The following is a 24,359-nucleotide window of genomic DNA, read 5'->3' on the forward strand; positions in this document are numbered from 1 at the left end:
ATTTATCCTCTCCTCCCTGAGATGAGCTCTGCCGTGGCCTGTTGACACTCTCGGGAATGTCTGAAAAAAGAATTTGAACCTCATCATTATTAAGAGGTGCCGGGGATACAGGACAGCTCCATTGGAAATGAAAAAAAAAGCAGACAGGCAAGGCTCGGCATCAAAAGTGAACAGTGCCCCCCTCATGCTTTCAGGCGCATTTGTGGAGCAGTGTGGCTACTGTACACAGCAGAGGCATCTGTGGTCCGCGCACACCACGCCATCCACCTACATCTCCGCGCAAGCATCTCTCCAACGCAGTGCGGCTTTAAGAGGACCGGGGCTCTTAAATCTGCGCTTGGCTCCTCCTTCCGCCATGATGTCAGCGTGAGGGAGAGCGAGAGGGAGAGAGGTGGGCTGTGTTCAGGAACTGAGTTCATACAATACTACTGAGACATCTACAGCTTAGCAGACAGATACGGTGAACCGCCTATCCCGGCTCCTGTAAGTGATGCTGCACTGAGGCACACTTTGATCCAACTCCACTGGGGGGGCGATGCGCTCTCTGCATCCCTCCATTAAGAGTTTTTTTTCCTTCCTTTTTGGGGAGCGCGCACCACCTCGAATCAGTCTAAACAAGTGATTTTAGAATAACTTAGGTCCAAGCTTTCGGTTTTTCCACAGATGTCCATTTTTGCGCTCCTGGATTGAAGTTTTACGCGCGGGTCGGGACGCGTTTTGACGCACACGTGTAACTCCGGTGCCAGCGATTTCCCAGCTGGAAAAATAAAGCAGAAATTTGTCGAACGTAGGCTACAGATGCAAAGTTTATAAAAAAAAAACAACAACAAAAAAAAAAAACACACACACGCTTGGATCAATGCGTATCTTCGCCGGTGGGACTGCGACCCGAAGACATCCGAAGAGGAATAACAGCGTCTCCTTTTCAAAGTTGTTCGCTGTGCACGATTTGTTTTTTCTCTCTTGCACATGAGGATGCCGATTTTTTAGCGCATGGATAAGTTTTTGTAGTGGATAACATTTTATTTCCCCTCCCCTGCCTGCTCCGCATTTTGCTGCTTCTGACGAGGATCCTCTCTCAGCCCGACTTCAGTTTAATTCATGGCACATCTTTTTAGTAAATCAGTGATGTCTCTCCGCGACGGTGCTCGCGGTTGATTTTCCATCCCGTACGAGAGGACAAGGTAAGCTCTGCTCTTAATCACGACTTTACTGTTCACATCAAAATGTGTTTTTTTTTTTACTTAAGTGGTCTCTTGGCACATGTGTGCACGCGAGTGGCGTGTCTCCGGAGCGCATTCAGAAACATTGGAGTGCGCCCAACAACCTAATATATAGGGTTCGTTTAAAATCAAATTGACGTCCCAGTGCCGGAGCTGTATTTCCATCCGCTGAGCGCAACATACTGTAACATGTATGCTGGATGGAAATGTTAGTGACGCTCTATAAGGTACTTGGGCAAATCTGCGTCTTGCCATAGTGGATCCTTTTCATGTTCCGTGGTTTTTTGTTCTTCTTCCTAGAGCTTATCCAAAGATATATCAGGCGGCCCCGTGCACCTGATGTAAATACAAATTCTCCACGGACACGGTGCGTTTGTGGAGAATCTAAGCCCGGGTAGTCGCATTACGAATATCTTATGTACCGCGCGGGTTGGTCACGACTTCGGGCATTAATCAGTCTTGCTCAACACTGATCGCCGGAGAGATAGGCCCACTTTCCAGGAGCATCCGGCCGACCGCAGGGACTTTAAAGTGCGGCTCTCTCAGCCGCCTGCGGCCGCCGACGAGCGCGGTGCTCGGGTGCGCGGCGGCGGCAGCAGCAGCAGCGGCAGCAGCGCGCTCCGGTTTGGTCAAGCGGACCACTGTCACAGACCACAACCTCTGGGGCCACGGGCATGTTCCCACTCAGACAAGACCCGTCCATGTGTGTGCTACAGGGACTCTCAGTTCAGATAGTCACGACGAAAAAAAAACCAGTTGGCCCCGAGGAGTAACCGCCAGCTGGTCGTTTGGGCTCCTAATATTCAATACCTGCTGAAAATGCAATAGATTCATATTGTGCCCGTTTAAGACTCCCACAAGGCCTCGCTTATCAGCTCAATATTAAATCAAATGGTGATGTGAACCTTCCCAAGGTAAGCAGCAGGGTTTTTTTTTTTTGGCTGCACAATGAGGTATTTGTACTAAAAGATGAATCAGCGAGTAAATGGGTGCAGCCTGACTATTTGTCTGATTTGAAAAGAGCAATAAAACCATCTGCTCTCGCACATTTCCATTTCACCAGGAGGTGTACAGCAATTGATCATAGTCTGCAATATCCTTCCATTCTATAGCCTACTTCTTATAACAGTGTTTGCAATTGTCTTCATACCTCTGATAAATTCAACTGAGTACGAGTGATGAGTTTGGGAGTCAGAACGTGACTAAAGAGTTCATGGTGTAACTAACCTGTAGCCTCAGAGAAGCCTCCCAGGTGTCAGAGATGTTCTCTCTTAGCTCTGCTTTTAGTTGTCGTCCCACTGTGTGAGTTTGGTGGTTCCACTTGAACGCGTCCAAGCTTCTATAAATTTCTGCTTCCCAAGTCACATTTATTTTATATCGCAATAGTCATGAGTCTGGTTATCGTTTTAGTTATGAATCCTCTCCTGACTAGCTGGCTGATATTCATCATATAGTAGTTCAGTTATTCTTCTCCCCCATGACAGATATTACATTGGATGTGACAACCCACATTGAATTTTCCTTATTTCAAAACCCAACGATGGTGTCTGCACAACTTGAACTATGTTGCCAATTTGATACATGTATTAATGTACTGCCACCAGTTTTTCCAGTTCTATTCTAGTATTAAATTCTACTCGAGCAATAGCTTTTTATTATTTTGCTTTCAGACATTTTTCATTTGTCTGATTTGACTGATTTGTCTTGTTTTAATTAATGGCACAGTTTCTCTGAAAATGTTTTCCCTTGTCTGATTTAGTCCCATTTTTTTATAAAAAAAAGTCTAACTTAATATTCAAGATGACATAAGCTGCACACAGAAATATGATACGTATATTTGGTATTAGGATTGCATTTGCATGTATGGACTGCCCTCTTGAGGTCTACGGTTACAGCGTTGTGAATGAGTTTGGTATTTTTCTACTGCATTGGGGACAAGAAATATTACCCAGCAACAACGTTATTACCCAACTAGTACAATGACCTGTCCATACCCCAAATCTGTCTGAGAATTAAGAAATGAAAGTGAAATGACACTGATAATGCGGTGTTCAAATCCCAGTGAGATTTCAACTTGAATAGACGTATTTATTTCAGTATTAAATAAATTATAAACATTGTCATGGCAGCCTGCGTTTATGTCAAGCATCATTTTCTCGCACTTTACTGGCTTTCCAGCGTGAGTTGTACAGTCATTGTTGAAGTTTCCCAAGAGAAAAGAACTGTTATACCTCCACCTTGTAAGGAAAATTGTTCTGACTGCGTGGACTGAAAAAGAAGTGAGTGATCTTGACAGAAACCTGGTCTGTCAGGCTGTCAGCGATCCTTAAAGCTGTTAAAAGAGGGAAAGCCCAAGACAATCAAAAGTATTGTATTTGCCGATGCCCTCTTTTTAAAAATCCTGTTGGATCCACAGGCGATCTTAAAAGATACGCCAGTAACTGAAAACCTGGCTTTGACGGGTAAAGGACTCCTACTAACTCGGGTCCGAGGCCGCGTCCCAGTTGAGGGTATCTTAATGGGCGAGGGTAGGGGGGGGGTGACATGTGCTGTATGTCTCCCCCTCTGGCGGCTCCCCTCCAGCAGATGCAAACGCCAGGAAGGCCTGTCCATCACATTGTCGTGTAAAGTGATCCAGGGCCGGGCCCGGTGCTCTTCGCTCTATGTCTCTCAAGAGGGAGGCTTGAGTTTGCCTACTGGATTCAACCTGCTGTCTGGGGCTCAAAATAGCATTTCAGGGAGACTAGTGAAATGTAAGCAAAGGAGACACTCTGACTGACACCTAGGATTTCTGTCTCCCTCCCGCTTACCTTTTTTCCCCCTCCAGCATAATTCCTCCTCTCACCCATTCTATTCCTCGTGGACAGGTTTATAAAGAGTTTTGACACGTGAAAAGCTGTGCAAATATTGGAAAATCATTGTTCAGCGGGAAAAAGGACACGTTGATTTAATAGAAAAAGAGGAGTAAACATGTTTGTCCGTAATATGTTGAAGGTCAACCTATCGCACATCACGTTTTGCCTTCTAATTCCGTGGGAGGAGAAAGACCTCGACATATCTATCTACTGCATATACATTTAGTGTATGTAAATGTATTATATGTATATATCTATAGTAGTAAACATGTTAGGACTACAAAGGTGTCCTTTTTGTTACTACATACTCCTTCACATACTTAGAGTCAAAAGACATACGACACCCCTTCATCCTGCGGAACATTATTGTCACTTACGAGGAAGAGAAAATCTGGATCATGCTTTGATCTTTTCTGTTTTTTGTTTTTTTTACTTCGGCGAATCACATCCCATTTAGGGATGTAATTTAAACTTCATTATGCGTTGTGTGAGCTCAGCCTTGGAGAGCATGGCGATCATCACAGAAAGCCAATTGCTGCTCCCTCTCAGAAAGATGCACACTTCAAAGTAAAGTGTGTCACAGTCACTAATGGGATATATCTCATCAATATTTTGACTTGACAGTAGAATAAAGCATGTTCTATATGTGCAGAGTGACTAACCCTCACACGGATCAATGTCAGCTGTTTCTTTTTCTTTTCTGTCCAGCTGTCTTTAATGAGTCTCGTGTGACTGCTTTATGAAATGTGTGAAACGGAATCTGTCTTTACAGGCTGCATGAATGCCTTGCAATTGTTGCTGATTCAAAACCAGCTTAATTAAATTCTTATTTTTAATCAATTCCCTTTTGTCGGTAGGCCGAGTGCTTCAATGGCTATGAACGCTGTTGCCTTGCCAATTTAGAGGACCCCTGTAGTGCAGTTTAGGTGGTCATACCTTTTTTTCTGCAGGATATTATACGACTCATGTAAATGGATGGAAATTTCATAAAGTAGGAAATATTACGGTTCCCAAACAGGCATTTGTGGTCCCTTGTTACTGCCTTTTCAGCTCTAGCAGCACATTGTTTGTGTGATCGCTGTCACACACTTTTGCCATCCTTTTAAAGGAAATGGACGTTTGATATCAAGCCAGCTGCCTTATGAATACGAACCAATATCTTGAGGAAAATCATATGAGGTTAATAAACACTCAGGGGGTTGGCGGATGTAAACACACAGTGGGATATGAGCAATGAAATTATATTAGTCGTTAAATATATTGCACTAGAATACACTCTGGGAGCCAGTATTATTACAAAGAGTGAACATGGCATTGGTGGGTTTATCTGGATATGTCATTGCACACCAGAATCAAAGTAAAGACTAGTAATGAAATTCTTTTATTTTACAGCAAAACTCCTCTGAACAAACATATACTTATTCTGATATACTAATTACACTGCTTTACCACCATTCTGTCAAAAGCCCATTACAGCCTGTGTGGCCAACCATTGACAGAGACCACTGGGAGTGTGGTGGAAATAATGGAACTTCCATTTATTTAATATTTCCAAGAATGGATTAAATGAACAAATAAGCCAAAAAGCGAGCTAACCACATGAAGCAAGTACCCTTGAATGACTAAGCAACCTACTAATCAGCTGGTTGAAAGCAGTCAATATTTCATGCTAGCGTATACTGGCAACGAAGACATTGCAGAGTGAGACTCCTTCATCGTTTTCCAATGACCTATTTGGGTTTTGGCAATTGGGCCTCCTGCCCTTTGGCAAGCTTTGGCACATAGAGAACAGTTACATATTTTGTAGAACAGCAGCATCAAATATATTGACACCAATTAAAGAATAATGTTCAGTGATGTTAAATTCATGTGCTCCGAATTTTCTGGTAAGAGTTTATTGAAGGCAGAAGTGGGTGCTGTTTAAATTTGCTGTTGGAAAGAGGCTCATTTGTCAGGATGTAATGAAGTTGATGATTAAATTTCGCTAATTTGATTGATGGCAGCTTGCACAGTAAATAATTCCACATCATCCTCTCCTTCCACCAGAGTCCCTTTAAACAGTGCTCTTATCAAACTGTTTATGTTTACACACATGGGCGTTCATGAAACATTTGCCAGCTCAATTGTTTACGTTCAGCGCAAATGAGGTTGTCCATTAATAGTTGCTGTCAAGCGGTACGACTGCATGTGTGTGCTCATGCATGGCGGCACCAGCGCTCAGGGCTCAGTTATGCCGTCTCCCGATCAGCTGAAGTCTGGATGCGATGTGCAGTTTATGAGGACACCATCGCACCACATTGACTCACACAGACTCAGAAATGAATTGAGTTTTTCTCTGTGTCCCAAATATTTCCTCTCTCCGTGCGCAGTAGTTTGTGAACAAGCTTTCAAAGCCAACTATTTTATCACAACACTGAACTCAACTGCGTTCATACTTCTCAATAAAAAAAAAAAAATGAAATGATTCATTACAGCGATGAAACGGATTGATGGAATATGTGAACTGCCAACCTTTACGTGTCCGCTTGCTCAGTGGATGTCGTCAAAGGTTAATTGTGTAAAACTAACGTTAATTTGCTCTCATTGGGGGGATGTGGGCTCATAGCTAGTTAGGATGAATAGGTCAAGTTGAAAACTCTCTGTGAGGAAAAGTACCACTAATAACAGCAGAACTTGAATGCCGTGTAATTTTTTTCGCACTGACATTGTGTGTTCTCTCTTTTTCTGTCTCTCGCGACAGAATTGCTGCTGTAAAAGTGAAGCTCCCATCCGCTCCCGAGTATGGACTTAGCAAGTCAGGCTCATGTGCTGGGGGTCTTGCTCACCTGTGGGTTCTTGCTATGCTGGGCCCAGGAGAGGGACTATACGGTGAAGGAGGAGCAGCCAGAGAACGTCCGCATCGGCAACCTGCGCAAGGACCTGGACCTCAACTTAGACCCCAACATCAGGCTATCCTCGCCGCTGCAGTTCAAGCCTGTGTACAAGACAGGTGACGTGCCTTTGGTGAGAGTGGAGGCCAACACAGGGGAGATCTTTACCACCAATCACCGAATAGACCGGGAGAAGCTTTGCTCGGGGGTCTTCGCAGAGAAACGCTGCTACTATGAGATTGAGGTGGCCGTGCTGCCGGACGAGATCTTCCGATTGGTCAAGATCCGCTTCCTGATCGAGGATGTGAACGACAACGCACCCCTCTTCCAGTCCACTGTAATAAACATCTCAATCCCGGAGAACACAGCTATCAACACCCGATACCCAGTGCCCTCGGCATTTGACCCTGATGTAGGGATCAATGGGATCCAACACTACGAACTGGTCAAGGTGAGGATCACTTCTTCTTCATCTTTATCGTGTATAAAATGAAATGCAGAGGTACTGTTGTTTTTGTTAGGAGTAATTACAGTTATCTTATTCAGGGGTCTATTTTATATATATATACATTGGTTTGAAATTAGTTGGAAAAACTAAGATTTTTAGTGTGTGCCTTCATGGAAACTGCAGCTGATTGGAAGAACATAAGCAGTATTGTAAAGGTGTATGGTTCAGAGTAGATTTGGTTATTACCTTTTTGATCAGGTTTGTTTAAAGAGGCTTAAAAAAACACATAACAAAAGACATAAAACTGACGAAACTGTTTCATCAGCCCATTTTCAAATTAGCTCTCCTTAGTTCTCGTATAAACATGGAATGTGGTTTATCCAACATCCCTCCTGCTACAGCGTCTGAGTGCATAACAATAATTACTCTTTTATATACCTGTTTCTTTTATTAATTATTTGCCCATTCGTCAGCTACTTACTAAATAAATAAAAACGTCTAAGAAACTGAAATGAATTTCTATGTAAAGACTGTTAAGTGCTCACTCCACTAAAATTTAAATTGATAAGAGGCTATTACTGTATGTCCGCAATCTCATGTCTAAATTAAAAGCCATCTTGTGCAAATTAATTTAGTTCAATAGTGAACGAGTGATAGATTTTGATAGTGAAAGATAAAGCCTGAGGCTTTATAACACTGGAACAAGCCTCATCTTCCTGGTTTGCTTTTTTTTGGACTTAATAGATTAAAGAGGTTTTTTTTTTATTCAGTGTGGAATAAATTGGCTTTTTTTCGAAAATCCAAGAGAGGAACATTTGCTGCCATAAATTTAAAACAAACAGTAGTGTAGCTATCTATGTCTTGGAGAAACAATTAGAAAGATATAAAATGGGACAGATAGTAGAGCATTTCTTTTTTTCAAACAAACAGATGCCTGTCTCCAATGCAAGCAGTATTTTAGTCTGCAGACGGCCATCTGTTTACAACAGGTCTGAATAGTTGGCTTTTTTGAGTTCATATGGTTTTAAATAAAATTCACCTTCTGCATTATAGCTTCCTCTATAAACCTGCTCTCAGTGTTGTTAATTTTGAATCTGGATTGAAGATATGACCTACTTTTTCATATAGTGGAATAAGCTTACATTATTTTGTACCGACTAGTGATATTTCCCATATGCTCTGTGTCTTTATGAAAGAAGACTGTAAAGGAAGGGGGCTTTTCACCAAGTACAATAATATCAGAAAACATGCAGTGGAAAGTGCAGACACAGCACACACTCCATGTCCAATTTCCAGCAACAGGTTGAATGTGCTGAACATCGTAGATTAAAGCAAAAGAGAAGGAATGCACTATATTATGCTAATAGGTGTCTCATGCAGCACTAGCAAAAGCTTTTCTTCATCATCTAATTGATGCACTATTAAACTGCAGTGCAATATTCTCTGTTGCCTAATGGAGTCAGCCCTAAACCCAGAAATGTAGGATAATATCATGCGTTCTTCATTTATAGTCCAGACAACACTCTTTGCTTTGTGGATAGACGAGTATTAGAGGTGACACGAGCCCTTACAAATGAAGTGTAATTAAAGAGGGAGATGCAAGTACTCTGGGGGAAATCCTAAACATAATAAATAAAGGAAGGTTACTGGAACCGAGCGCACGGTGCGAGACAGAGATGACAAATCCATCCTGTAGTCTCAGATGAAGTTAACATGGGGTTGGAATGAGCAGAATCGTGGCTGTCTGCCTTGAATACTGATTTGCATTTTTAAAGAGTCGCTCCACTACCAAGGCCTCTCCAGCGCAATGTCCTGAATTGTTCACACCGGGAAAATCACCAACCAAATGCTCTGCTCATTATGATGATCATCCGCAATCATTTTTCTTGCCCTTTTCACAATATACAGCTTTCTAAACCCCTTGCAGAGGCGGCGGTTGTATTATCTTTTGCAGGAAATTCCTATAAGAGCGTCCTTGGCACTGTGTCTCTGATTCACTTCTTCTCATTATATTCTCATTGTACTCAAGATTAATTTCCTTGTGTTCCAGGCTCCATATGAGTAAAACACAGCGAGGAACATTATGGGAGCCAGCAACATTTTCAACCTTTGGTGTCTTTTATTTCAAAAGTGCAGTAGAAAGCCGAGGGTTTAGAGGGGAGGGAATGTGCAAGCATTTCCTAGAATAACTCTCGGCCCTTAAGCCACCCTTAGACTATCTTTGTTTGGTCCTGTGAGATTTCTCTCAGAAGCTTCCTGACAATGATAGTTTGCCCAGTTTTCTTGTGTTACACAGGGCACTTTGCTGAAATTGCTACCACAGCGTAGCAAAGTGAGCCACTCCATATGTAGCATGTCTGAGTTGTCAACGTACAGAACAAGTAGAAGAAACGCGGTAGCCTCGTTTTGCACAACTTTGTCCTTTTCTAACGCGAAGAGGGACAACAGGTAATTTCATCCTACACAGTGCTCCACACGTAATGGCTGGTAATTACACTTTGAGTGAAACTTTGCCATCAGTGCTGTGCAGTGATGTGTTACGTCATCTGAACTGCAGAGAAGGCACCTAAGAAATGGTCAAGGTCAGAGAAAGCAATCACATGCATGGATGGAGGAGGATCTCCCTTGAAAGCAGATCTGATCACTTTACATATTCACAGGATATCTCAGAGGCCAACACAGAAACATGCACATAGGACTAAAGGAGAGTTTGCCATTGGTTTTATTGGCGGGCCAACTTTCTTATTTCAGTGATGTATGAGTTATGCGACATCAAAAACTACAGAAATCCAAATGATGTCACTCTCTTCAGACACATGTATAGTGGGCATCTTGTTCAAGTTTGTAGGGAACTGTGGTCTGCTGCTTGCCTGGCTATGTCTCCTTGATAAAGTGGATAATGAAGTGGATGTCTGCATTTTGGTTGGGCAGTGGAAGGCTCTTCCATTCAACCTTTAGCCACCTACCTTGGCTTTTTCTCTTATATTTTGCAACCAACTCGGTTGCTACGTGTCTATCTCAAAATGTACCTTAATTTCTCGAGTGGGTGAAGTGGTCTTCGCTGGTACTCAAAGACTGAGCTTGAAGTTTATTCAGAAACTCGTTCTAACTTTGAATCTGCAAAATTTATTCAAGCTCCATTGCCAAGTAGCACATAAATTTGATTAATGCACTGCATGCTGCCTATAGGCTGTGAATAGGATTTTGGGGCGGTGAGCTCACTGTCAAGCATTTCCAGCTTTCATTAGCATCTTATTTTGACACATTATCCTCTTTTAGGGTTTGACAAAAAAGACAAACATTTCCTAGCTTCTTTTGTCTTAATTCTATGCATGAGATCATGGCCAGGGGCAAAAGTGAATAAGGTTTGGAAGGGAAAAAAATGGGAAGGAAAAACACAGAGAGAGGGTGAGTCTCTATCAGCATTATAAAGAGCCGCTATAGCTTGTGATGAATAGCTGTCCCCAGTTCGCCCCATCCATGGGCATCAGCGTGACTACAGTCTTCCTGATATATTCACAGCCCAATCTCAGTCTCCTCTGAGTTTTAATAAGGTCGTCAACTTGACTGAAAGATGCATCCACTGATAATCTGAGGCACTGTCTGCAGAATGAGGTTGAGAGTCGTCTCTCTCTCATCAACAGCCACCCCTGCTTCTGTCAGTGTCCCTCAGTCATTTTCATATCCCGCTCTGATTAGATCGTGTACCACACACATCCCACGTACAGTGCCCCGTTCCCACTCTGATCACCGAGGAGACCTTTGGCCCTGTAATGTGAAATGAATGGTGAGTCATGGAAGTTCAACATACCTGTGCAGTACACATGTGCTTAATGAGTGAGGCATGGTAAAATGCACACTTAGCCGTTTAGAGAACTTTGCTAAGCCTTAGGGTCTCCAGCGAGTGATTCATGCTAGTATTTGGCCTTTTCTTAGCTTGCCCTAGATTTTATCACAATCCACCAGACTAATTCTGCATTCAGGAGGATGCACAGCCTGAGAGATAGCTCTCTTCAACTTATTGAAATGCACTGAGCGCTGTCTTGTCAGTTGTAAAATTGTGTGAAACCAAGAAAAAAGCATAGAAGAAATGCAGGCTCATAAATCATTGTGGAGCATTCCCTTTGACACATCCTAACTCAACATCCTACTATTAACATCAGGCTTTGCCAAATATCAGTGTTCAGCTACTCAGCTACTGTGCTGAATCTGTGAGCTTATTCAAACAACCAAGGATTGAGCAGCTCTGTGCAGATGGAGTAGTGCCTCGTAATAGATCCCCCAGAATGTTGCCTTGGACCTTTCAGTTACGACAGAGATAGTTCGGCATGGGATCGGGCACTGTTCATCCGTGAGGCATTTTATTTAAGTTTTCACACATAGCTTTATATGCCATGTCTGCTTATCCCTATATGACTTATGCTTGCCAGAAGGATCACAAAATAAGGTCTGAAAGATCATTGCTGCAGTGTTTGCTGTTTTAAGTAGTTCTGTCAATCACTGACATGTTGACAACATTCCCTCGGCAAGCAATTTTTCAGAGTACACAATAATTTACATGCTGCAGCTGCACGTTTGCTTCTGTCGGCCACAACACTGTGTTGGCACAAGGATTGGCTCTGGATTTTGAAACCTACCGAGGACTCGTGTGCTCACAATTTGGTTGAAATGTTCCTCCCTTGAACATGGAGAATGTATATATCTTAATCTCATTTGATAGCTGTGCCTAGACAGAGTAATCTTTTCCAACATTATGTGCAGCATGGAGCTTATCGCTTTAAATAGGATGCTTTTTCTTGTTTTACCATGAAACTGCTTCTGACTGAAAGAGCTTCAAAGGGCTTCTTTGTTTCATAATGTGCATGCAGCTCATTCATGGGCTTGATCTTCTTCTTATTCCCTCCCCCTTCTCTCTCTTTCTCTCTGTTTCTGCCGCTTGTGTCTCTTTCCCCCTCTCCTCCTTCATTTACTTCCCCTCTCTTCTAATTTGAAAACTTACATGGATCCATACCATACCCTATCTGCAATTGTAAATATTAGTGCTATTTTTTTTGCGTGGAAGGCAATTACTCATAACAGCCACTGCCAGTTCCTCTGGTTTCTCATGGGGATTACTTATGCATTTGTTTTCATTTTCCTTCGGCTTTACTTTTGCCTAGATTTAGCACTTCTCCAGCAAAAATCCCTCTAATAGGCAGGATTTTTCACTCTCCTACTCTTAATCTGTGGTGATCTGGTCTTGTAGTGTATATAAATGGGAGCTTATTGGTGTGTCTCCATTTCCAACTGTCTCTCTCTCCATACTGAAGTTGAAATGTTACAAAGCTGCCTGCTCTATTCTAACTGGATGCAAGGAAGGAGGGTGGTTAGAATGTACGAGTGAAATCTTATTCTAGTGAAGGTACTATAGAAGCAAATAATGTATACCCAGATGGCAATAGTAAGATATGCAATATACAATTTATTCAGAGCATGGTAATTTGCCCATTTTTTAGAAGGATCAACTTACTGACATTTGGTAATTTTCTGCTCCATGTGCTTTGTAGTGTATGTAAGAAATTTAATCTTTAAAACTAGCTGATGATTAGTATTTTTGAAAATGCTTTACATTAGTATAGGCACCCAGCTGAGATGAGCACAGCAAAGCTAAGAACCAGCTGCCTTGTTCAAGAATGTCCTGGGCTGTTTAATTTGCTCTTGACATTCATCACTGCCTAAAAGCCTGATCCGAAGAAGGACTACAAATGAACCCGAGTAGCCTAAGGAAATATCTCAACAGGCTGTTCGGCTTTCGAAAACAGCTGAAAAGAAATCCACACTCAAAGAACAAACATATCACCAAGAATAAAGAATGTATCACTGTACCTTCCTTTGTTATTACCTGGGAGAAAATATAGTCTTCTTACTTATGGAATTGATATGTCAGTCTGTTTATATAGAGGGCTTTGCTCAACTTATGACACTTTCTATCTTTAGACACTGGATATATGAGGTAAATAAACTGAAAAATCTAATAGGTTATTTAATGATCATAAGTTTGTTAATAAAAAACTGTGTGGAGTTCAGATATTGGTATTATGTGTACAAAAAAAGAATCAAGCTAAGTGAAAATGTGTTTTGTCTTTGCAGAGTGTCAGCGAGTTTGGCTTAGACATCATCGAGACCCCCGAAGGTGACAAGTGGCCACAGCTCATCGTTCAGCAGAACCTGGACCGGGAGCAGAAGGACACGTTCGTCATGAAAATAAAGGTAGAAGATGGTGGAAATCCTCCCAAGTCCAGCACTGCCATTCTCCAAGTCACCATCTCTGATGTCAATGACAATCGCCCCATCTTCAAGGACAGTGAGCTGGAGGTCACGGTACCAGAGAATGCCCCCATGGGAACATCGGTTGCTCAGCTCCATGCCACAGATGCCGACCTGGGTTCTAATGCACAGATCCACTTTTCCTTCAGCAACCAGATCTCTGCCTCCACCAAACGTCATTTTGCTATTGACAGCTCTACAGGACTGATTACTGTGAAGCAGCCACTGGACAGGGAGGTAACTCCTGTTCATAAACTCATTGTCCTGGCCAGCGATGGCAGCTCTACCCCGTCCAGAGCCACAGTGACTGTTAATGTAACAGACGTTAATGACAATGTTCCCTCCATAGACACTCGCTACATTATCAACCTGGTTAATGGGACTGTTCTGTTGTCTGAGAATGCTCCTCTCAACACCAAAATAGCCCTAATTACTGTAACTGACAAGGATGCAGATCTGTATGGCAAAGTAGCTTGCTACACTGACCATGATGTTCCATTCCGGTTGAAGCCTGTCTTTAATGATCAGTTCCTACTAGAGACAGCTGCCCCCCTAGATTACGAGACGACACGAGAATATGCAATTAAGATAGTGGCCTCGGATAGGGGGACGCCCCCTTTGAACACTTCAGCTATGGTTTTAATTAAAATCAAGGATGAGAACGACAATGCACCCATCTTCCCCCAGCCGGAAATCCAACTTTCCATACCGGAGAACAATGACCCCTCTACACAGTTAATAAAAATAAGTGCCACTGATGCAGACAGCGGACGTAATGCTGAGATAATTTATACTCTTGGCCCCGACACACCTGATGGGTTTAACATAGACAGACGGTCAGGAATCCTCTCTGTTGGCAAACGACTGGACAGAGAGAAGCAGGAGAGGTACTCATTCACTGTCATAGCGAGGGACAATGGCTCCACTTTCCTACAGAGCAATGTCACTGTCAGGCTAATCGTCCAGGACCTTAATGACAACAGTCCAGCTTTCACACACCCCGAGTACAACTTCTATGTGCCTGAGAACCTGCCTCTCTTTGGAACTGTGGGCTTAATCACAGTGACGGATGCAGATGCAGGAGATAACGCTGTTATAACTCTGTCCATTTTGAACGGCAAAGATAATTTCATCATCGACCCTCAAACTGGTGTGATCAAGCCCAATATCACCTTTGATAGGGAGCAGCAGAGTTCCTACACATTTATGGTCAAGGCAGTAGATGGAGGCCACCCTCCAAGCTCCTCCTATGCCAAGGTCACGATCAATGTAGTGGACGTAAATGACAATCGCCCTGTGTTCGTCATCCCATCCTCCAATTACTCATATGACCTAGTGCGAACCACCACCACCCCTGGCGCTGTGGTCACCAGGGTGTTTGCCATTGACAATGACACAGGTATGAATGCTGAGCTGCAGTACAGCATTATCAGCAGCATCATCATCACATCTAGGGTCTCTCCTCGAGGTCTCTTTGCCATCGACAAAACAACTGGTAACATAACACTACAGGAGAAAATACTGACAGCCGATCAGGGGCTGCATAGGCTTGTTGTCAAGGTGAAAGATCTAGGCCAGCCTGAGTCATTACACGCTATCGCGCTTATTCACTTATTTGTCAATGACACTGTGTCAAATGCTACCTTCATTCAAGAGCAGCTGCGAAAAAGTATGGAGACACCCTTGGACCGTAACATTGGGGACAGTGAGGTAACACCTCAAGCCAATGGATATGTGATTGTTGTCATAGCTATCATAGCAGGGACCATGACTGTTATCTTGGTGATATTTGTGACTGCCTTGGTGCGCTGCCGGCAGACACCCAGACACAAAGTGGTGCAGAAGGGCAAGCAGAGTGGTGAGTGGGTGTCCCCCAACCAAGAGAACCGTCAGATCAAGAAGAAGAAGAAGAGAAAGAAGCGATCCCCCAAGAGCCTCCTCCTGAACTTTGTGACCATAGATGAATCCAAGCACGATGACCCTAGCCATGAGCATGTTAATGGTACGCTGGATCTCCCTGTGGAGCTAGAGGAGCAAACCATGGGGAAGTACAACTGGGCCACCACGCCAACCACCTTCAAACCCGACAGCCCAGACTTAGCCAAGCATTACAAGTCAGCGTCCCCTCAACCTACATTTCAAATCAAACCGGAGACTCCAGTGGCCCCAAAGAAACACCACGTGATCCAGGAGCTCCCCTTGGACAACACGTTCGTAGTCGGCTGTGACTCACTCTCCAAGTGCTCATCGACTAGCTCCGACCCATACAGTGTCTCAGAGTGCAGCTGTCAGGGGGGATTCAAGACTGCGGGGCAAATCACCACCCGACAGGTAATTCACGACTTCCTTTTTAAACCCACCCACACTAGTCCCCACTCACACTTCCCTTGCTGTCCCATGGTAGGTGATGTGAAAGGGGGAGGGTGGCAGCATGGAGCCAGGGGATATTCCCACACAGACAATGACCACGTCTACATGAATGTCATTTGCACTTAAGTCAGTGAGTTCAAGACTTGCAACAAAACAAAAGAAACACAATGTGTCGCAATTAGAGGACAGAACATTTCTCTGTCCTGATTATTTTTTTATTTATGTGTTCACCCTCTTTTATAAGCAACTTAAATCTCATAATCTTTTACAAAACTACTTTTCCAGGTTAATTTCTTATTCAAAAGCTTGGTTATCGCAGCAATGCAATTATGATGGCAAGCTCTTTTAAATACCAGTATGAGTGGTTGGTGGCCATGTAGTGTGATTTAGAGGAGCCAGGGATCGGCAGCAATGTTTGAACTCGACTGATGTATTCAAGGTCAAGGGCGAATGAACCTGTGTGCTACTATATTTGACTGACACATTAAACAAGCCATGAAAAAAAGAATGTGGCAGCCAGAGTGAAAAAGGCTATTCACTTTATCAGGTATGCATTTAGGCAAAAAAAAAGTGTGCAGGCTGTAGCACAAGAAAAGAACAAAAAAATTGCTTTTGACATGGTAAAACATGTCGATAAACAATTCCTCTTTTTATGGCTTCTGTCCTCAATATTAACTTGCTTCCATGGGCCTGAGAGGCTTCGTGGGAGAGAAGCCCATGTGAATGCCAAGGTACAGCTAAGGACTTATGATTCCCTAAGAGATATGTGCCAAATGCGAAGTGCCCCAATAAATAAAAGCTGGCGAGGGAAATAAATGTAAATCAGAGGTAAGGAGAGGTGGCCTTGCTCGGTCCTGACAGCCAGAGCAGAGCGCCATGGGGAAGACTGAGTACTGCTTTGGGCGGGGAGGGGGTCACAGGGATCAAGGTGATGCAGAGCCTTGAGACCAATATACTTAAACACCAAGGGAGCAGTAGTCCATAAAAAATCCTGCCAGGGCGACGTTGCATTTAGCCCATAAATGCTCCACTTTAATGACTCCAATTATTGTTATAAACGACACACGTAGATACACATTCTTTACATTCTGCGAATTAGCTCACAAAGGAGAGGGTGCGATGACATCACAACACGAGTTTGCATCTGTGGTGTGTTGCAGTTTGTGTAAGAGAGGACACAGAGGAATGCAATAATTGTATCCCTAGTGCATGACAGAGTACATACATGTTGATATTTGATATGCTTTCTCCAGAACAATGGATTGAATCATGGCTGACTAGTCAGCGCACACGATTGCAATTTATTCACACTGATCTGTGTTCTGCCATAGTTTTCACTCAATGTCAAACATTCAGTTGATTTTGCAACAATTTCCATTTTTTTTCTCCATTTTGTTTCTTTTATGATTTTGGGGACTTTTGGTTGTTGCTTGGTTGCACTGGCTTTCATTTTTGTTACACTTTTGATCATAATTATCACAACTGCCATTCATCCGATTCTGGGTGAATTTCATAATATTGCATCAATTATTGATTTTGTTTGATGAGGTACTTGCTTTTGTTTGCGTCTAGCCTCATGCTGCAGACAGCTTTCAGATCTTTGCTTCATTTCTGCCTCTTTGCTCCCAGTGCGCTTCTGTGTGACATCTAGCAAGAAATTCCTCATGGCACCGTTCCGTAAATGACTGTTGATCCCGTTTAGTATTGTGCTTGTGGATAATTTATGAAGACACCCACACAGAGTTGATAGTCATCCCCTTCATCCACCTTTTATTTGAAACCCTGGTTAAAAGCTATGCTCTGCCACGGTACTTTATGCGTAAGCCTACTACATGTCTTTGGTACCAAAGATTTAATTCATAATGTGTTTGTACGACACACTGACGACTTGTCAGAATGATTTTCCCCCTCGTACTGGTAGTGACTGCCCTGGAATATGCAGAAATATTCAGACTGCGCTCTACCATTCTGAATTATTATCTGTCATAAATTTTATGCATCAGGGACTCAAATTGATTTTCGCTTATGTTGCTAATCAGAGTGGAGTATTTTTGAGCGAAGAATTTAAAATCAATGAATATATGATTAGTAAACATCAGGCTATGTTTGTATCTGATCGTATTTTACGTATATATTTATTCATTGCTCGGAGAGAGAGAGGTCAGGCTTAACATTCGTAATCTTCTCGTAGTTTTGTGTCACACGCTTGCAGCATTATCGAGAACAATCTGTCCTCATTGGTTCTACTCACTAACCATATCTTCAGTTAGCTGATAATACATCAAAATTTCCCTGTCCCCTCGAGCAACTGACAAGTGATGCCTCCCACTTTAGACATTAGATTTCCCACTAGCTTTAAGTGTGCTTATTTAAAGCATGTGTCATGGAAAAAAATAGCATGAAGCTTTGCCTGGTGAGAGTTGGTGGCTGCAAAGGTTAATTAAATGCACCAAAGGGTTAATCACTCGTACTACAGTATGATTAAAATCACTGTAATTAGGTTTCGAATGAGGCTGATAAGGAAGAATAAAAAAGGCAGCCGTCCTTTAAGATTATCAGTGATGTCACGTCGTATCCTTGGGTTAGTGGCGTTCTCAGGTTCCAAAGTGATGTGACAATAGTTGACCAGCAGTCTAGTGGTTATTTTTTTTTTTTTACTATCCCTGATTTGATCTTCATGCCTCTTTGAAGAAAAACTATTTTCAAAGCCCCGAAGAACAACAATTGATTGTCGCTTTTATCTGACAAGGTAGGAGAATATTTGAGCACTCCAGATCTTGTTCAGATCATTTCAAGTGTGGCTGTTAAAACGAAAGCTGCATTTAGTCGTGTCAGTGGCAGCGATTCAGTCTCTCTTGAGCCCCAAACCTAATACCAGGAGTCCAGAATCAAAGATCATAGGTAGGTGCCTCCTTTTCCTTTTTGATCATCAAAGTGACAGGCAGTGCTTTAGTGCCTTTGCGATGATCTGTCGTTGCCCCACGCCCTCCCACATAAGTAAGGCAGTTTAAAAAATGGAAAAAAGGGACGACAAAACGCCCACCCATGGAATATAAAAGGGGGAGGGCCGCACAGGAGGAGACGATTATGGCTGAAGGTCACGGAAAATGTTTTCAGGGACTCTACAGATGTAGCTGATAAAGAGTAAAGCTTGTAAAAATACTTCAGAGACTACAGATTTGTGCCGCCATATGGCTTCATTATACAGCGAGAGCCACATTTGCACATGCGAAACCTCCTCCCTCCACTCCCGGCTCTTCTCTTTTTTTATTTACGCATATCATCATTTTCTTTTAACCCCCACCCCGTGATATAAGAGGTCAATCTGCCTCCAGTGATGAGGAGCTCTTGTGAGAGTGTGTGTTTTAGCAGAGGCAGATCAAACGAGTAACACCCTGCTTGAGTGATCTCAGACATCACCATGAATATGCAAGGCTGGAAAAGGCTAATACATTCTTTTGTTTGGCCCATAATTCTGTAGCCGCGGAGCACGAAGGGGTCGCTGCTTAACGAAGCTAACCGCCGATGATTCAGTAGCGGGGACACTGCTGTATGTGGTTTTGTGAAATCACATAGGCATACAGTTACAGTTTGATTAAATACCCGTTCGACCATATTTGTTGTTCTTTTACCTTATTTATGGTATTATCTTTGTAAAATATGCGTTGGATTACGAGGGCAGCAGTGAACAAACTTTTTGCCTATCGTCATTTATTTGTGTGGGTGAAGGCACGGGCCTTTCCCACCCGCCCACCCATGGTCTGATGACAAAGGGCTTGTGCTGACTCCAAGTGGGTACATAACCAGGGGGGACAAGATGATTTTAAAAGGCTAACCGGGCTCGTTCATCAAATCTTATGCCAGTATTAAATCCAGCAACTTTATTTTATTGTCATTGTTTCGTATTTGGTTTCATTTTCTTATGATTTGATTCTTTTCTTTTTCTGTTGAGTCATTGCATCCGTAATCACTGTGCCTTGCTGATGTTCGCGCTACTAGTTCAGATTGTTCCTGATGCAGATACGGGCAGATGTGTTGCAAACTTTCTGAGGAGCAGCCAAATATGATATTCTGTACATATCAGAGGACCCACTGGCAAGGGTCCGAAAGAAAGAGTGGGCCTAAATTGATCCAAATGGCTTTTTGAGGGGACACAAAGAGTGTTGCACAAGTGTGGTGGGAGACAAACAACAAATTGGGAGTGATAATTGGATGAGATTGCATGCTCTGATAAGTACAGGAGAAAAATGCACAAACATGTGACACCTGTAGCATTCTTCAAGGAAACCTGACAAGATAATGACGTGATTGCCAGCCGTGCCTTGAAGAATGCTTTTTTCCTTTTTTCTTTATCTTCCACACTCTCTTCAGAGATTCTTCTTATTCAGTGTTCAGGGTAGCCTCGCACTGATAAGACTGAGGCTTAGGCTGCTCAGAGCTCGATGATATTGTAACTACAATCTCCCTATATCTGTCTGTCTCTCTATATTTCAGGAGACGGCACTGAAACCACCACACTATGGCACACTCTGTGGCACAGGTACAGCTCGCTCCCACAGGATTAAAATCAATCTCTAGCTCCCACTACCTAAAGAGAGAAAAAGAGGAGAAAGAGAGTGTGTTTGTGTGTGTGTGAGAGAGAGAGAGAAAGAGAGAGAGAGGGCAGAGGAAGGAAAAGGAGGAAGGCGAGAACTGAAGAGGTGAAACAAGTACTTTACTGTCTACAGCCTCAAACCCCACCTCTTCATACAATCGAGAGAAAAAGATGAAGTTGAAGGGGGAAAAAATCTCAGAAAAACAGAGACGCTTCATGTTGCCTGCCTGAAACTTGACAAAGCTCCTCCTGTGAATCTGTTGGAAGTTTGAAATGCTTTGAGTCCTATGCTACTACTTACCTGTGTCGGTGAGGATGAAACTGTATGCCCCTGAACCCTCCTCGGAAAATGTCCCACTCCAGCAGCCACTCTGTAAAATAGGTGTCAAATACAGTCAGTAGATCTGTAAAGTATGTTTATATGTATGTATGTATATCTATCACAGAGTTGATGGTGTTTATATTTATTGATTCCATTCCTTTGCCTTGTTTTCAAAACTGCCTGGTGGCCATTTTATTTTCTTACTTTCTGACTTTTGTATCATTTGACGTTGCTCTTTCTGGGCTTGCTCATGGAACTAATGACTTCTAATGTGTTTATGCTGCAAGGTCTACAACCTGTAGGCTTACATTAGTACAGTGAACCCTGTTCTGTCAACCTTCGCCTCTTTCGGCCCCACTTTCTTCACGGCCACTTATAGCGTTGTTAGTGACGAGTGTGGCTAATGTGACAGAGAAATGCGTGGCCCCACAATATGACCACGTTTGTAGTGCTTTACAGTTGTGCTGCCGATCGCCATGCTGTTATTACACTGGGAGGAGTGGTAGGACAAGTTTAATACTTTGAGCTAAGCCACAATCACAAGGGACTAACTCCTGAGGTTATAATCAAAAGCTGTTTATGTAGGGCAGATTTGAAGAGCACTAAGCCTAACCTTTTGTGTGTCGCCTTCAATTCCTAAGTCGGAAGTGATTTAACCTGTGAGATCCATATTAAAATGACTCCAGATGGTGAAAAAAAAGAGCAGTAATAATCCTCAGGCGGTCTTTAATATGGGTTGGTGGGCTTAAGCAAAAACGACTAGACTTATTTACGCTGACAAAAGGAATTTTTCTGATGAGAAGAAAATTGAACACTAAAATGAAAAAAAAAAAAAAAAAGGTAATCCAGGCTTCGGTTTAAAAAAACAGCAATAAGTTAACATTTGACAGAAACTACTACTTCTTAGCCCTTTTGGTTCAGAGCATCGTTTTGCCCTCACTACTTCTACACCAGTAGATTCATTATGGTTTCAGTGTGTTCTGATTTGAGTATATTCCACAGCACACACCAGTAACTGGCTCGATGGGTTAGCAGCGTTGTTGTCCTATAGTCTTGTTAACTGGTGAGCTACAGACTGCTTTGATAGGTAAGGCCTACCCGGCATTTACAGTACATACATATAACCATAGAATTAGAGTCATTAAAATGGACATAGCCTGTGTAGTCAATTTGAAATGTACAGATGGGCTGGACCAGGGTTGTTCCCCCTCTTGTGAGAGACAATGTATACTGTATTTAAACAAAATTACTGCACAGACCAAAAGCCTTTTTTTTTTAATTGTTATTTTGTTCCAGTCTCTATATGTCACGGTTCTACAGACTATGTCTATTTTAAAGCTTTTAATTCTATGTATGTTGCCTCTTTGTGAGACAGGTTGTTATTATTGAAGGAGGTATATTAATGTAATTATGGTATCAAATGTATTCAATACTGCGTAGGAGCCACAGTATTAAATATACATAGCATCCTAGCACTGTGTAATGATTAGATTTGCCTGATCTTTGGGGAAAAGAGAAAAAAAAAAAACACTCATACATGGGGAAAGCTTTTTTTGTCCTTGTAAAGAGACACGACAACCTCACTTTTATTCAATGTGAATTACAATATGCACCTTACATGATCTTTGTAATTGACTTTGATTTGCCAGTGTGGAGAAAACTGTAAATGTTTTGTTTATGTATGTGTGCGCTTCTGAAATTTATTAAAGTCTTTTGCATTGTATTGAATATTTTGACGACTCTTCTTATTCATTATCTTGAGCTTTCGATGCTATCACTCAGTCGGGTTCAGTTTTTTTCCGCACGTTGTACTGGATCTGCTCGGCGAGAACAGCGAGAACTAAAACGAGGAAAAACACACGTAGAATAATAATTTGTTTATTTATATATATATATATATATATAACTGGTAGCATATAGCGCAGGTCAAAGAAGCTCTACCCTGTAGAAGCATATGTGGCTGTGCAGGGCCGGACACAATTAATTGGCTCATTTCTGCCACAGGAAAAAAATAAACTGCCCATTCCTCCTTTCCTTCTACAATACAACACTTGACTAGTAGAAAGAAATGGAGAAATGGTTTGGATATACATCGCTCATTAGGAACAGATTACACATAAAAAGTTATGGAAATTTGGTGGGCGCACATCCTTTGAAGTTCACAGACAGAAAACAGCAGGAAGGAAGCTTTTTTTGGCACAGCGCAACTTTTTTTCCTTCCCCCTACTCCATGAGAGCTGATAATGATCATTTGATAACAATAACCCTGCTCTGATGATGTACAATAGTGCACAAACACGTGGTGTTAACACATCTGAGAGGGTGATTGATTCTAGGAGGTAGAAAGACCGCCGCTCTAACAACGCGTTGCGCCGTGTTTATGTGGATTTGATCCAAAAATACAGACTTGAAAGGCATAAAACAAAGCCAGAGTGGAGACAACAGAAAATGTTTAATTGCTTATCAAAGTTACTTCAGATTTTAAAACAGAGAAAGAGCTAATCAGTTCCCTCGGGGAAAGTGTCCTTGGTGATTTGAGGAAATGGTGCACGCTCAAGTGGAGCATTCTTATATAGCGGGTGCAGAAATGTCAGCGTTCTATGAATAGATAAATGTAAACTTGCTAAATGCTTTCGTTCCTACTTAAAAACAGAGAGCTTGGGTAGATCATAAGGTAGTTTTTATCTCTTTGAGCTAGATAAATTATGGTTTGATTTTTCATGTTATGCATAATTAGGAAATGGAATGGGTTTAAATGAGCCATACATAAATAAATAAAAAGAACTCCAACAAAAAGATACCAATAATGAGTCTTAACATTTGCCTGTGAAGATCGGATTTTTTTTCTGCTTCGCGGTGTAAAAGGGGAAGATGTGAAACGAGGGGATGGGGAAAAAAAGAGTTGCCGTTCGGGGGTTTGCAACAGAAGATGTCTTCGGTATGTCTTTGGACCATTTTCATTATTGCTCCTCTGCTCCAGTAGAAATATGCAGTTGTGATTTTGGTCAGCTCACATCAAGTGCGTTTCCTGTGTTTTTTTTATCGTCTATAAAATGACTCTTATCACCGAGGGACGAGTTCACTTTCTTTCTTAGCTGACATAGTGATTTGTGATTTATGAGGATGCAGCATCGCTTATTACGAACAGGCCAGGAAGCTAGTTACATGTAGTTACTTTGATAATGCAATGATAAGACTGCAGATGGAGAAATATACAGACCCACACACATGATCTTACGCTGGCACACAGGCAGCGATTAATTCTGCTGCGGTGGTGAGGCTATCCATATGGTCTTCATTAATTGTATTTCTTTCTTCCTTTTTTTTTTCCCGGTTTCTCCGTCTTATCATTCTTAGTGCGCCTAGAGGCT

The 24,359-nt window shown here is 42.3% G+C and overlaps 1 protein-coding gene across 3 annotated transcripts in view; it reads left to right on the forward strand.

Moving 5' to 3' along the window:
- Positions 1 to 338: 338 nt before the first annotated feature.
- pcdh11 (protocadherin 11) overlaps positions 339 to 24,359 on the forward strand; it is a 124,942-nt gene continuing 100,921 nt past the window's right edge. For 2 of the 3 annotated variants that reach the window (XM_035162109.2, XM_035162113.2), the window contains exons 1-3: positions 339 to 1,184; positions 6,819 to 7,399; positions 13,526 to 16,033. In XM_035162109.2, the coding sequence (XP_035018000.1) occupies positions 6,860 to 7,399; positions 13,526 to 16,033 (3,048 nt within the window). In that variant the 5' untranslated portion in view covers positions 339 to 1,184; positions 6,819 to 6,859. Of the gene's footprint in view, positions 1,185 to 6,818; positions 7,400 to 13,525; positions 16,034 to 20,566; positions 22,717 to 24,359 lie in introns of those variants that run through there. The other variant, XM_035162114.2, reaches the window with a different exon arrangement.

This window comes from Hippoglossus stenolepis, chromosome 7 (assembly GCF_022539355.2).
Source record: "Hippoglossus stenolepis isolate QCI-W04-F060 chromosome 7, HSTE1.2, whole genome shotgun sequence".
NCBI lineage: Eukaryota > Metazoa > Chordata > Actinopteri > Pleuronectiformes > Pleuronectidae > Hippoglossus > Hippoglossus stenolepis.